Source organism: Coturnix japonica, chromosome 23 (assembly GCF_054131305.1).
Source record: "Coturnix japonica strain WE chromosome 23, WE-NBRP24, whole genome shotgun sequence".
In the NCBI taxonomy this organism is placed as follows: domain Eukaryota; kingdom Metazoa; phylum Chordata; class Aves; order Galliformes; family Phasianidae; genus Coturnix; species Coturnix japonica.
The window spans coordinates 9,991,339-10,006,853 of record NC_140685.1 but is presented as its reverse complement, the minus strand read 5'-3'; the positions used below and the strand labels follow the sequence as shown (position 1 = coordinate 10,006,853).

The following is a 15,515-nucleotide window of genomic DNA, read 5'->3' as shown; positions in this document are numbered from 1 at the left end:
CTGAGCCCCTTGCTGCCCTTGGCTTTGTCCCCGTACCCACATCAACACCCGTGGTCTTGAGCCCCGTCCCTACCCACATCCCTGTGCCCCGTGTGATGAGCCGAGCGCAGGATGGGAGAGAACTGCAGTGCAGGACGTGGGGGAAATGGACTGAGCTCAGCTGCAGCCTCCTGGCTTCTCACTGTGTGTATGGGAACTGCTGAGTCACAGCCTGAATTGACTGAGCACCTGGAAGAGACCAGGTCAGCCCTGGGTGCACAGGTGGAAGCAATTCAGCTGTGATTGGAAGGGGTGGAGCGTGGCCGCACCTCTCAGACCTCATTTATGGGCTGACCCCCACTGGGGAATGGGCTCTTGCTGGAGATCCCTCTTCTGTGGAGTTCTTTGGTGAGTTACAGTCTTCACAGATGGGTGAGAATTCTTTTTATTCTTGTGGCATCTTCTCGTTGTGCTGCTCCTGCTGCTGTTACGCTGTGCCATCATTTCACACTCCCTTTCCTGTCCCAGCTGAAGGCCATCATCACTGGGTTGTTTTCAGCCAGGCTGACCACACCGTGGGGACGGCAGCAAAGCCCTGGGGAGCGCTGCACAAGGACAAATGTGCTGGCAGGGCCTGTCCCTCCATCCATCTGTCCATCCATCCATCTGTCCCTCCATCCATCTGTCCATCCATCCATCTGGCCAGGGTTAAATCCAGCCAGTGCTTCTGCATCCACCCCCAGCCTGGCTGCCATCACGTGCCAGCGTTTTAATTCCTGTTACTTATCTGTCATCGCAATTGTCACTTAATTGCTTTGGCAGCCCCTTGAAGGGCCTCTTGGCACGGGAGGGCAGCAGTGATGGAGAGTGGAAGGGATGGATAAATGAACCCATGGAGCCAGATGGAGGCACGGGGAGTGCGCTGGGCTGTCACTGGGCTACGAGGGGCAGCACTGGCCAATGGGTGTCCATGGGACAGGCTGTCCACATTGCTGCCCTGGGAAGTTCTCCCCAAATTGTGGCCTCGTGGCCCAAAGACACACGGCACGTGTGGGGTGGGAAGTGCCCAGGCTCAGCACTGCCCAAGGCCAGGCCAGTTTAGGGGCTGTAAGGACAAAATGGAGCAGGAAAAAGGGAGAAAAAACCATCCCCAGCCCACATTTCTAATTAATTAGTTATATCCCTGGTGACTCAGCAGAGGCCAAATGCATTTCCTTCATGTTTTATTGAAGGACTTCACTGCAGGACTTGGAGGGCAGGAGGGATGAGGTGACGGTGGGTGGCACGGGGCACCTACAGGGGGCGGCACCAGGGATGGGTGCCCATGGGGTGGGAATGGCCCCAGATCTGCATTGCTGATTTATACATGAATGGGGATGTGGAAAACGGCTCATTTCTCCCCATTCTGTGGCTGCAGTGCTAATGTGGGGCACTGGTGGGAGAGGAGCAGCCGTGGTGCTGGGGGGGCTCAGGGCTGCACGTTGGGCTGTGCTCTCCTTGCCTGGCAGGACGGGGGTTTTTCCCCCCTCCTTCACTTTGCAAAGCGTCACCAAGGGCTGAGCCCATCCCCGCTGCCTCTTTGCCCCCCAGATTTACTGCCCAGCCCCCCATCCTGCGCTGCCTGTGAGGTCCTAGGAGAGAATCGCAGCAAAAGTGTTTATTTCCATCATAAAGGTCTGTTTTAATATTTTAACATAAATCAAGCCGCGCTTTACGGCGATAATAAATTTGTTGGCAGAAACTGCTTTTGCAGCCCGAGGCAGCGGAGCAATTCAATTTGTTTGGTTTTAAGTGTGAGGAGGTATAATTGAGAAGGGGAAAGTGCAGCTGTGTTAATGGAGCTCGCAGGCAGCAGCTGACGGAGCAGCAGCACTGAGGGCCCCTGCCCCATCCGCCTGCAGTCCCTGCAGGATGCAGAGTGTGATGGGGAGGAGGGCAGGCAGAACAGCCGCGTGCAGGTTGTTGGTCTGAATCCCTTTTTATTGAGAACTGGCTGCATTCAGGACAAGCACCACGTGAGAACCCCTGCTAATGAGCTAATGACATGGGTGACAGCCCAGTGCTGATGGATCCGCTCGGTGTGGAGGGGGCTGACAGCCCACAGCACCCCGCTCTGCTCAGCACCCCTGCCCATCAGTTTTAAGGCATCGCTATGTAGTGTTTTGTATGACAAACGCTCTCACCACCACGGAGTTTCCTTCCCTTAAACCACTCCAATCCTTTGGACAGGTTTGTTGAGGACAGCAGGAGTCCAGGAATTGGGGTGATTTATTTCTGAAGGCTCCTGCACTCCTTGGGGGCTGCAGCTCTTCACATTGTCTGTGTTCCCACAGCACAGTCTGCCACCGGGCCCAGCAGCCCCTGCCCACAGCGTGCCCAGGGGGAGCCACTCACCGGGGAAGAGAAGGCACAGCTTCATGGGTGAGACCAGCAAATGAGACAGCCCGGCCCTTGGAAGAGGTGGGGCTCACAGTGGGGCCCAGGAGCAGCTGTGCTTTGGCACAGACAGTGGTTATCCCAGGGGGCAGGAGGGGAAACGCACCAAGGATGTTGTGCCTGGAGGGGCTGGGCAGCATCCAGCCAGTGGGAGGGCAGCCCTGAGGGGGGAAGGGAAACACATGGGAGCAAAGTAACATCATCGGATGATGCTCCTGTTCTCTGGCAGGCAGTGAAATATGGGGGCAAGAAATTCAAATCAGCACTTGAAGGGGTGAGGCTGAGCTGGACGCCTTGCAGAAGCAGGGGGGATATCTGAGGGCAGGCGGTGCAATAGGAAATACATTGGCCTCCTCCATAGAGCCACACCTGTGCACTCCAGAGGAGCAGCCCGAGCCCTTATAGCCTTCTGAAGGCTGCTTTCATTAGCATCAAGTTCCTCCTTTGGCTCTGCCCGGCTCACAGCTGCTGCATGAGGACAGGATGGCCCCGTGTGCCCCAGCACAGCACCTGCCATCCACTCCCCATACAGAGGAGGGAGCAGTGTCTGCCCCACACCGCACAGAACACCCCCAGCTCAAAGGCCCACTGAGTTTACTCTCCAAACTGCCACTCTTCCTAAATGAAACACCAGCCACCTGCAAAGCAACTTGCTCATCTGGCACCAAAGATGCCACATCAGCTTCCCTGGAGCACTTGGGGATGCTTCAATTCACTAGCAAGGGCTGCCAGTGCCTGCTGAGGGAAACAGACCCTTCGCATCCTCCCCCATAGCCTGGCAGGGATGCAGGCACAGCGCTCAGGCTGCAGAGGTGGAGGGCTTTGCTTTAGAAACCATCGAGTGTTTTTATTCAGCTCCAGGTACTTGCAGTCTCCCCGGAGGAGCACTTCAGGTCATATGGAAACGAGAAAGTCCTACTTGAAAACGGAGCTTGATTAAAAAGAGCTGCAGTTCAAAGCTTGCTTTAGCTTACAGTAACACTTAATTCTGCAGCAAGTGCAGAGGGCAAGAGGAGATAACAGAAGTGACACACACCTGGCTTTGAACCGGGCTAATGCGGGCAGGGGGAGGAAAGGTTTCAAACATTTCAAGTGAAAACTTTTCAAGTTGTTGCTTTTGTTACAAAACCCACACGATGTTTGTTGCTGTGCGGTGTTGGTGACCAACAGGAGCCTCAGGAGCAGCAACTGCTGCCTGCAGCACGGGCTGCCTAATGCAGCAAGCAGCCCAACGCATGCAGGGAAGCGCCCAGGAGGTCGGCAGCTCAGATCAGCCCAGCAGGACCTGCAGAATGTCCCCTCACAGCTGTGCAGAGCACGGAGATTCAGGAGCAGTTCCAGTGCTCTGTGCCCTGCAATGAAGGGAGCCCAGCTCCTGCGCAGAGGCAGCACAGCTGAGCCATGGCACGGCCTCTTCCTGCTGGCACCAGCCCATTCCCTTGAGTTAACACCCACCTTGTTTCAAGGCTAATTACCCAGCACAGGAGGCTGGAAATGCATCAGCCTGCACAGCCAGAGCTCTTGCAGGCCTAACGCGTGTCAGGACCGGGTAATTAGCACTTCCCAGCCCACACAAACCCCGACCACTGTGACTGGGGTCTGGCCTGTCGCACCAGCCCTGTACAATATGGAAAAGGGCTCTGCCAGCTGAAGTCACTGAGCAGCATGCAGGAGGCAAAGGAAGCAAGGCTGCAGCTCCTTCCCAGCAGGAAGAGCAACATCCCTGTGCTCCTCCATGGGGTTGGGGCTGCCAGAGTGAAGGCCAACAGGATGAGAAGTGTGAAAGTGAACTCCTGGCCTGGAGAAATTCAGCTCTGATGAGCAGGCAATCCTTCCCTAGAGCACAAACAGGTTGATGGCTCTGGAAAGAAGAGCACAGAGCCTTCGGAGCCAGGGCTGTTCTCAAACCAGACTCTCCATTCTCCCCTGACCAGGCACAGGAGGTTGGCTGGGAGGGGTCTCAGCAGACAGAAGAGACTCCCTGCCCCCAAACCCCTGCTGGACTCTGCACACAGTGAGTCCCGGACAGGGGAGAAGGAACATGGAGCTGATTACTGTAGTGAGCAGCCAAGGCCGCCTGCTCTCCCTGTACTGAAACCTGCAGCATCAGAAGAGAGTCAGTGTAAGAACAGAGCGATGCTCAAACAGAGCTGAAGGCAGAAATGGCTGGACATGGGTATGGCGTGCAGGCTGCCTGGATAGTGGGTCTGAGAACCAGGATGATGAGGCTGAGCCCACTCCATCCACACTCAGCCTGGAGTGAAGAAAGTCTGTGTCCAGGTCCAACCGGCACCACCACGCCAATGGCCCAGGGGCTTCCCTTCACATCGCCTCTTTCCCCCCAAAGTCCTGGTGAGGGTGGAAGTCCCCGGAGCCCCACGGGGAGCACAACACCTACACCCCATCACAGTTTAGACTCACTGAGGACAATGTTTGCAGTCACAAACACAAAGCAAGAAAAGCCCCATATGAGTACAAACACTATCCAGAAGGTGTGTCGGAAAGGGGAGAGGTGCTTGTTAACCGTCCCGCTGCCGAAGACCAGCTGGGTGTCCTTGCGGCTGCAGTACGCCAGGAAAGCTGGGATGAGGTACTGGATCCCGTTCCCAGCGTAGGCTCCTGTGATCCCCACCAAGGACTCCAGATCGTGGGTGCAGAACGCCACCAGCACCGGGGGGACCAGCGTGATGGCAGGAAAGACAATCCTGTCCACCAGCCAGGGGTAGGTCCCCCCTTCTCTGTGGAAAAGGGTCTTCCAGTTGTTGCGCAGGGTCACCGCGATGATGGGGAAGTTGGTGCTGATGGTGAAGACTGGGAAGAGGCCCAAGAAGTAGCGAATGAAGGCAACGTTGATGATCTCACAGTTGGTGAAGTTGAGCGTGTACATGTCCATGAGGGTGTCGTTGCGAAAGCAGTAAATGGCCGTGAAGGACAGGAGGCTGTAGAACGCCAGGATCAGGATGTAATCGAGCAGCACGAGCTTGGTGACGTGCCTCTTCTTCGAGATGGGTGTGATGAGGGATGGCAGGGAGTGCTGGCACATGAAGGAGTAGACGCACACCCCAAAGAGGTTGCGGATGCCCGACAGCTGGGCCATGGACGGGTGACCTTCTGCTTGGCCTCTGCTGATGCGGATGAGGGCCAGAATTATCATGAGGATGAAAGCTGGAGAGAGAGAACACGTCAGGTCAAACCCAGGCCCACGTTCCCCACAACCTTCCTCCCATTGGCAGTGGCAGGCCTGGCACCAGCTCTGCTGCTCCACAGGAGCATCTCCTTTGTGGGGAACACACTGCACCAAAGGCAAGGCAGACAGGAGTTAACTGGGATTTGCTGTCAGTGCCAGTCAGAACATTAAGCATCAGGCAGTCTTTGGCAGGCGTCTCCCTCCCCAGGTACTCTCTCTCCCACCTCTGTTTGCAGCTGAGGTTACAGACTCTGTATCTGTTAATATAATGCTCCTGAAGGACCCAGAGCAAACACGGCTGAGACCATCACCATCTTCCTCAAGGGTCTCAGTCCATGGATGCTTCTGCCACACACCTCAAGTAAACATCATTTGGAAGTGAGTCAGAGACGCCTGAGATTTGACCTCTAAAAGCAGAAAAGATGAAGCCCAGCTGCAGTCAAACCCAGTAACATTTCTATGCATCTGCAACTGGACTAATGCTTCCGAGGCCTCACCTGTGTACACAAGCAGGTAGAAGGGAACAGCAGCTACTACAGAGCCTTCCTGTCCCTGTGATCTGTCAAGCACAACAGAGCAAGAACTAACCAGCCACATCCAGGCTGCTGCAGTTAATCCCAGGGTGGAGGAGCTGGTCTGGAAGGGACGAAGGCAGCACCGAAAGACTGCTATTAAAATTCATCACTTCTAGGCACAAAGTCTGCTCGTCTATCCTTCACTTATGTCAGGGAATAGCCTAACAACATTGCACAAAGCTTATCACAAAGTGACACGCCACGGACAAAAATGAATTGAGGAGATTGGGCTAATACCCTTATTTACTCTGCTGGTGGAAATTTGAGCCAGAAGTGGTTATTGCCAGACCATTATTCCTATCATGGCACATAAAAACAGCAGAAAACTAATTCTGGCATCACAAAAATCATGTCGACCTGGGAAGGATGATCATCAGCTGGAGTTAACAAGGAGCAGGGGAAAAAAACCTGCCTGGCAGGGCACAAAACAGTAAAATTTACAGCCTGATGCTGGCAACGGATGGGCTGTTGTAGCATGCACAGAGCTGCCTCCTGCACTGGTTTAAGGCATCAAAGCACAGCCATGAATTATCAGGTAATGAAAAAAAGCAAAAACGCTGACACTCATATTATGCATGACTCTGAATGTCATAAATAACAACAAATTGAACAGAAGAGCAGCCAGCCCCATGGCCAAGCCCCCAGGAGGCAGCAGCAGGAGCCAGGCAGGGTACACAGGGAGGTGAGGACACCCACCTGCTTGTGCCTGGTATGGGCAGCTGGAGGCAGAAGGTTTGCGCTGGGGATGGGAACAGAAGCAGCAGTTCCAGAACAGGCTCCTTTTCTGCCCCAGCACCACCAGGATAACTGTAACTGCACACTGCTCTCTCCTGTGCGCTCTCAGGGCTCTCCAAAGCTCAGTTTCTGCTCTCACAGCATTCCTTCCTCATCATCCAAACAGCAGCTTCATGCTCAGCACTCACCCAGCTGCACTCCCTATTTCATCTCTTACTGCCTCGGGAAACCTCTCACTTCCAACTGCTTCCTGGTGACAGGACAAGTCTAACAGAGCTCTGAAAACACGGCGCTGGGGAGATGACAGCAAATCTATCCCTTTGTGGTACTGTGAGAGGCAGACCTCCTTGGGAGCGCTGGGCACTCTCCACTTCCTCATGTCCAGCTACACAGGGCTATGGAAAAGAGTAATTCGTTGTGTGTTTTTCTGACAGGGAGCTGTGATGGATCAGGCTTCCAGTGGATTCCTGAAGTGATGGATACGAGTATATGGCTTCAGAAGCTAGAATTAATACCGCCTTTGTTGTGATCCTTTTTTTCCCCCTTAAACACTTTTCAGAAATTAAACCTATCAGAAATTGAAGTTACGAAGAGTGACAGTCCATTACTATGATCTGCACCAGCACTGTTTCCAATAAAGCAGGCTGTGCTCCCTGCCCTACCGCTCTGTGTTACCCCTGGGAGAGGCAGTGCTGGGTACCTGGAAGCTGCTGCTGCCCGATTCCAGCCCTGACAGCAGCATTTCCTCACTCCCAGCAGCAGGTGAGGGTGAACCTCTCCTGGAACCACAGAGTTAAACCATTTGCATGCCAGATTTATCTGCCTGTCCCTAGGAGGAGGCGAGCCCAAAATGAAACTCTGAAACCTAGTTATGCAGGGTGATAAATCAAGATGAAAAGAAGATGACAGGCTCTGACTGACAGGCAGCTTTGAGCAGACAAGAGGCAGCACAGGAGCCTGCAGGCACACACAGCTCCTGCTCACATCCTCCACCTGGGGCAGGGGGCTGAAGGCACTCACACCACACACCATTCGGACTCACCTGCAGGTGCCACATGAACAGCAGTGGTGCTTCACCAGCAAGAGCCCTTCTAAGTCAGACATGGGGCCATTAAAGCTTCAATCTACCCTCTGCATGTAGGACAAATCACTGAGGCAACATGCTCAAGGGATAGAAGCCCTTCAGACATCATGACCAACAGCAAGGACAGGAAGGTGACGATGGATTGTTGGAAGGTTACATGAAAGCCTCGTTTTGCAACATTAGTATTATAGCTTTTTTTCTTTTCTTTTCTTTTTTTTAAGTCCTTAACAAACAACTGAGGGTTCTGTCTGTCCCAGTTTTCAATCTGGGAGCTGCACTCCAAACCCACACAGCGCAGACGGGCTCAGCAGCCCACAAGGAGCAGAGGACATTTCTACTCGTCTCCTCTGACCACTCCTTGAGGTTTGAGCATCTTTTCAACCGAAGGATGTAAATGAAAACACATGAGGGAAAAAAGGACAGTCTGCAAAAGGCAAAAATGGTGATACGTGCCATCACTGCCCACTGCCTCCCCTGCAGACCCCTCATCCTGCTCTCCCAGGAGGAAACACCTTCTCCTCCTCTCAGACACAGCAGACCTGGCAGGCAGCTATGCTGTGCTTCTCGCAGGTGGAAGGAGGATGAATATGGATGAGAACACATCCAGATACCAGCACTTAGGGGAAATATGGGAGCCTGGGGATATTAGAAATACAGAGATTTTGTGAGCTTTGACAGAAGCATAACAAAGCTGCACGGATGGTAATCGAGCCAGTCTAAGTTTAAGGATTGTTTTGCAGAGTCAGAGCAAGCACCTTTGCAGATGGTGAATGCTGTCTCAAACACGAGCTTCATCTCTCTGCAGAAAGGCTGCTGTAGTAAAACGTCCAAGGATGAAACATTCTCTCTCATCCACTGTGGTAGGTTCCTGGAAGAAACACCGCTCAGAATGGCTTTCTAGCTTAACTCTCCTCCATCCCTGGTAAAACACCAGGCTGCTGAGATGCTTCACCTCAGGGCCCACCTCTGCCTCTATATCAGCATGCAGAAAATAACAGAGAAGAACCAGACTAAGCCATACTGGGAAACATCAGCGAGAGAGACGTGCTTCCATGTAATCCAGGTGGCTTGACAAGGGGGAAGCAAACTCAGAAGTGTGGTTATGCAGAACCACGACACTGGGTGCCTCTGTGATCCCAGGAAGACACACCAAAGGCAGCTGTCACCTCCCAGGCTCAACAGTGAACTCCAACCTTCAGAACGCTTGGTCCAGTTAAAACAAGGATGGGCTTAGTGGGTCTAGGAAGCATAGAGGCAAACAACTACAAACCACACGTGACCAGAAGAGTTACTGGAAGAAAAAAGCCTATCGGAACAAAGGTTATGTGCCAGCTAGCTGTACACTAACAGAAGAATGATCCTGCACACCCATTCACCACAGCATAAGTCTCATCCTCTCCAGCACTGTTCCTACTCTCTTTCCACGATGGAAGCCCAGCAAGACCATCACCTGCCATCCCCAGCAGGGCTGGAGATGCTGTGCTGTGCTGCCCATAGAGCTGCCCACGCCTCACTGCTCCCCTACCAGCAGGGCCATTTGTTTGAGCAGGCAGAGCCATCCGTCACCGCCGCCCGACGGTGTGACAGAGCTCTCTTGTCGAAGCGGAGAATCAATATGCCAGGAAATAATGATAACGAATCGCCCCATCACAGTGCACGCCAATTGCTTCCCTCTTCATGCATTTGGTGGCATGATGGATTCTGAGAGAACATTTTCCTGAGCTTCCAAGGCTCGTTCTCTTTCAAAGAACCCAAAGGAAAGTAAGAAGTCTGCTCTCTGTCTTAGCCTTGGTCTTGAACTTTCACCGAGCTGAAGGAAGAGACCACAGAGAGGCACTGAAGAAACCTCGTTTAATTTAACATTAGACAGAATTCAGGAGAGGAGCCATATAAGCAAGAGCATCAGCCCTGTACGTACCGAGCAGCACAGCATCACACCAGGACGGCTGCACCTCCTGCATCCCTAGCTAATACTTGTGCTGGCCACTTTGCACTGATGTCTTCCCAGGATATTCTCCTTTGCTCTCCCACCTCAGAGCCAGCTGCCTTCCACCAGCATCACAGGCAAGTGTAAGAGCCCACAGGCACTGTGAGACATTACAAATGCTCTGGCATTTGAAGTACTAAAGCATGGATGAAGTTCATTGCGCAAGCAAAAGAAAGCATCTTGAAATTAAGATGCTGATTCTTAAATTCAGAGGTCAGTTATCTGATTTCTCCCACGGAAGCTACATCCACTCACTTGTTTATGGCCTCCAGCTCTCTGTAAACACTGGAGCACCAAGTGATCCATTTCTCCAGCCTTCAGAGCAGGTATCTACGTGAAACAGTGGGAAAGAGAATACAAAAACCAGATCTGCTCCCTCAGATGTGGGAGCTGGAGTAGTTAAGGAACAGACTTGGCAATGACCAAACCTAAAACAGCCTCCAAGAAGATGAAGGATTTATGAGTGCAGAGACCGTGGGGAAACAAGATGGAACTGTTCACTGCAGACAGCTATTCTCTAGAGAGCAATGTCAGAAAGAAGAGGGAAATTACTTCCCACAAGAAAGGTATGAGCCGAAGTTGTGGGACAGTGCAGTTCCTTCCTCTAATGGACAGCAGGGACAACTTTACCTCCCTGCTGCAAAGCCTAAGGCACAGCCCACATGGCAGGGGACTGCTGCTCATACAGTGAGGGAGGCACAGCCATATGTGAGCACGCTAACATCCCCACATCCTTATCCACACACCCATCCTGCCTTGGGCCAACATGGCAAAGTTTTATTGTTTTGCCCCAAAAGCACATTCGTCACACTATGAACAGCAGAGAGCAACCTCGCGTGCCACTCACAGACCACTGACAATCTGCATGGGCACCACCAGCACCCAGACAAGGGATGGATATGATGGATATGCCCTTATGTGTCCAGCTCCTCGTCTCCAGCTCAGACCCATCAGTTCACCTCCTGCTGTCTGGACAAAGTGCTCTTTTTAGGAACATCATCAGCTCCTCACGTGGGATGTCAATGGTCCCATCCAGCACCACATGTCACTCTCCATCTCCATCTGAAGCTAACGAGGCTCTTTCACTTATAGCAGCACTGCTTCACCCCACTGCCCCCCATAAACACCACTGAAATGAGCTCCTCAACTGACAAGACCAAGAGCAAGCATGACAGAAGCACTGCCTTTTAACTAACTCTTCATAAATATATTCACTTCTTGGTGAATTATTTACCCTGGGCTCTGGCAGCAGCCTTCTCTGTTCCAAAAAGGATATGAGAACAAGTTTCTCCAAAGTTACTTCATGTCACAATCCCTACACCAGCTGAACGTACAACAGTGTCCTGATTTACAGCTCCGTTCCCTCTTCCTTGACACTCCTGTATGCCTCGTTCTGTGAAAGGCGCAGAGATTTAACGGGTCCCCCACCCAGATGCTGCAGGAAGCTCCATTTTGGATACAGAGGCCACCGTGAAGGCTGCAGACACTGGCAGGATAATGTCCCTGCAGGAGACTGCGAGCAGGACTTCAGGTACTGCCACTCCCCATCCTACACCAGCCTCTGAGATAATCCCCAGTCTCCAGTGCTGCAGCTGAAGGCACATAGCAGAGCGACTCTGGGTTTCTGTACTGAATCAACTTGTGCACGGCTAGTTAAGCCTGCTAAGGATGGCAGTGACAGTACAGCTGAGAACTGCTCACAAAGCGTAATGGGCTGAGACCAGCGCTCTGCAGAGTCCTGTAAAGCACAGGATTCTGGTGGAGAAAGCAGAAGCACCAAAGAAATGATCAGACAGGGAAGGCAGCCTCACCAGAATGCTCTGGGAGAGCTCTTTCCTAGTTTCCTGCCTGGGAGACTTCTATCAAATACCCTGCAGAGGAAAGAAAACACTGTGTGCCTCATGGCTACTCTTGCACTTCCTCCCTCCACCTCACCAGACAGAGAAAAGAGCCTGGGGAGGGGATTTAATTTCTGGACAAAACTGAGATTGTTGCTCAGACAGCATTGGGAGCGAGGGCTGCAGGTCCTGGAACAAATGTGAGCAGGTCCAACTGCACTACAGGGAAAGAGCTCTGAGCCCACAGCAGCCAATCCCAGTTTATTCCCCTATAAAATGTCTCTTTATTAAAATACAATACTTTTTAATATCTGCAGTACAGCATCAAGAGCAGCACATACAGCAAATGTCCCACGTGGGAACTGTCTGGGAACATTTGCCATAGACCATTCAACAACAGCAGCAATAATCACATTACCAATGTCTTTAAAGCCAACAGTCCCCACCTAGAGAGCTGGGCATCTCACCCTCTAACAGGCTGCAATTAATCGGGTTAGCTGCTTAACACACAATAGCCCAGTGTTTGCTGCTGAGCTCCACCAAGCCACGTCCCCGTTTGTTATCATTCTTAATCCATACCCCTTCCTATGATGCTGCTGGCAGTTATTACTAGTAACAAAGAGGTAGGGTTGCTCTGACACTCTCTGAGCTCACTTCTTCCAGCTCCATTCACTCAGTGTTGAGCTCCTGAAGCAAACAGCAAACACTGCCTAACAGACCAGGACTGAAAGGAAAACAGAGGAAAAAAATAGCAAGATACCAAGTCTCTGGAGGGAGCAGTTCATCACCACCACAGATTTAAGCCCTTGGGAAGGAAAAAAGCCTGAATTCTAACCAGTGAAGTTGAAAATACCAACGGCTGTGATCTCCTGACAGCTCAGTTGGGTCAGCCTTCTGCAATGACCACTGTACCAAGAGACCTGGGAACGGCTCCACAGCCAACAAAGGGCTGGGGCTCACAGCTCCACACTTTCCCGAGGCAGAAAGGTGGAAGGGACCTGAAAAGGAGGAATTTACAGTTTGGGGAAGGAATTTTCCCCATCGCAAGGAGACGCTGCTGACACACTCACTTGGTCACCCAGCCTCAGCCCTCTGCATGTTCTTGGTGACACTGCTCAAGAACTGAGTGAGCCAACAAAGTCTTGTCCCTCAGACCCAACCTTCACCTTAAGCATCATGACCAGAATTTAAAGCAGTGATTTTTCTGACCAGCCCTTCGTGCACAGCAGGCTGGTTTCTTCTACACCTGTGCTCCAATTGCTGAGGTCTCCCCCAGGGCAGCTCAGGCAGAAAGGAAGGGCTGGCAAAAGATTTTACTGATGGCAACATGATGAGAGCTTGGTGTAGGTAAACAAACACATTGGCCAAGTCCAAAGAAAAGCAAGACCTTCAAGAACCAATAAAGTCAGCAGTTCAAGCTCCAAGTACCACACAATTCAACCACCTCACATGAGGCAGTATCTGGTTTTGGAGCCAGGGTTTGAGCTGCTGCTCTTCTGAAGATTGCCAGCAGCTCACACCTCTGGAAGCTCTCCTCCTGCCCCAGTCCAGCTGGGGAAGCAGATCCACCCACTGTGCTCCTATCAGTCCTGACAGGAAAAACCTTGCTGTGCCAGCCTTGTTTCCAGATGAGCTGTGTTCAACAGGCCCAAACAACAGGAGTCCATCTGTTTGGCTCTCTAGCAGTAGAGCACTTGGGCTTGCAAGCTCCTCCTTCAACCTTCTCCTTACAGAGGCTTCAGAGGTGCCTGCTGGGGCCAGTGCTTTATCCTGGGATAGAAGCTGCCAGATGTGGGGCTGATCCCTGCTGCATCCCCACATTCCTCAGGCTGGCCTATTTTTGCTTTCCAGCTCAGGCTCCGATGTTTAAGACTGAATTTTTACAGAGTGAATTTTTTTCCTGTCCAAGAGGTGCAGAGAGAGACTGCTGCAGGCTGTTCGCTGATGTGCTGCCTGCCATGAGCACGAGGCTCTGGGAAGAGGCTGGTGACATTTGATTATCAGTGAGATCAGTAGGGAGAGGGAAAGCAACTTTCAAAGGCAGCACCGACACCGTTACAAACGCAAGCAGAAATGACCTTCACGCACAGCAAGCCCTCCCTGCTGCCAAGAACTATCCTCTCAGCCACTGTCATCTTAATCGCCAGTACACCTGAGGCAGTGCAGCCTTACATCAGCCGCTGCTGCTGTGAAATCCAAGGGCTTTTCACTGGGCTGGGGAGAAGGGTGTACAGGAGGCACTGTCCATAGAGCAGCTTTTACCCAGCAAAACAAACAGTCTGCAGCTCCAGCATCCAGCGCTACAGCTCAGTGCTTCACTGAACAAGTGCCTTCAGCATCACACAGCTAAACACAACCAGAGGAAGAAAAGGGAAGGCTCAGGTTATGCCTGGATAGGCACCCACATCTGGCCCATCAGCATTCAGGCAGGACAAGTTCAAGAGTCCACAAGGCACCAGACAATACCTTTCTTTAGGACCTAAGCTCACTAAGAGCCAACAAAAGACCAATCCACATTTAAGTCGCAGCCCAGCTTTTAGAGGAGGAGGTGATGCAGCAGGTGATGTGAGGACATAGAAGCCAGCCTGATAAATCTAAACAGCATGGGACTCATCCCAGAGTCTGCAGCGAGAGCTTTTCTGTTCCTGCATCACATGACTGCTTGATAAATCGTCTTTCCTAATAAATCCATCCTTCACTGTACACATACGGAATCCGTTGCTCTAAGTAGCCACTGAGGTGCTGTCAGGGTCATTAAATATCATTATCTGGGGCAGCTGTTCTCCAGCACACTGACGCAGGAATCAATCAGGCTAAAGCATGAATTTCTCCTACACTTCTCCAAACATTGCTTTTGTCCCTCTCCATCAAGCAATAGAAAAGAGTCAGCTCTGCATTTATGCCAAGGTTTAGCAATCCTCCTACTGGAGGCAGCTCGCTAAAGGGAATGCAGAGGCAGGGCAGACAGGCATCAGGTTGTCACACAGACAGGATGAGGTCTGACTGATGGCTGTAACGGGAAAGAGGCGGCTGAGTGATTGGAAACAGGCCAGTGTGCTGAAGAGATTACACTTCTTTAAAAAACTTCCTTTAATACCCCCATAATGAGATAACCCCTCTCTCTGAAGGACACAGGGGCTTCCAAACCTTTCATGTGCTCAGACAATAAGGGGGAAAAAAATGGACATTTGGGATTTTCACACCATGTGAGGTCAGCATTCGTTAACTCAAGCTGTTCAGCATCTGAGACTTGAGGGCTTAAGACCCAACCTCGTCTTCCTGTGTGATGACTGCTTAACACAATCTCAGATATTCACTGGAACAGGCTCTCTATGCCGCTGCAGTGACTGCCAGCCATTTCCAAACAGGATTACAGGCCTTTGAACTCATGGAAGAGGAATATGATCCCCTGAAGTCAGGTCAAATGTGTGTGTGGTGGGAAACAGCCTGAGAATCAACTTTTCTTCCTAAGCCAGTGGTGGGTATAAGCAGAGCATTGTGTGCTCAGGCAGACTGGGTCCATGAATCAGCAGAGTACTACCCTGCCAAAAGGCTACTGGTGCTGTAAAGCTGTTAGTCCTGAATAGCAGTTACCCTGTATAGGTTATGCACATCAAGACAAGCATCAACATAAGCCTCTGTAACACTCTCCCACCTCTCAGCCTTTCAGGTCCATGTACACATACAAGCCAGA

The 15,515-nt window shown here is 51.8% G+C and overlaps 1 protein-coding gene across 5 annotated transcripts in view; it reads right to left on the bottom strand.

Annotated features, from left to right (window-relative positions):
• Positions 1 to 1,635: 1,635 nt before the first annotated feature.
• The window catches only part of SLC38A12 (solute carrier family 38 member 12), a 35,809-nt gene continuing 21,929 nt past the window's right edge, over positions 1,636 to 15,515 (bottom strand). For all 5 annotated transcript variants that reach the window (XM_015880321.3, XM_015880322.3, XM_085523156.1 and 2 more), the window contains one exon: positions 1,636 to 5,580. In XM_015880321.3, coding sequence (XP_015735807.1) covers positions 4,820 to 5,580 — 761 coding nt within the window. In that variant the 3' untranslated portion in view covers positions 1,636 to 4,819. The remainder of the gene's footprint in view (positions 5,581 to 15,515) is intronic.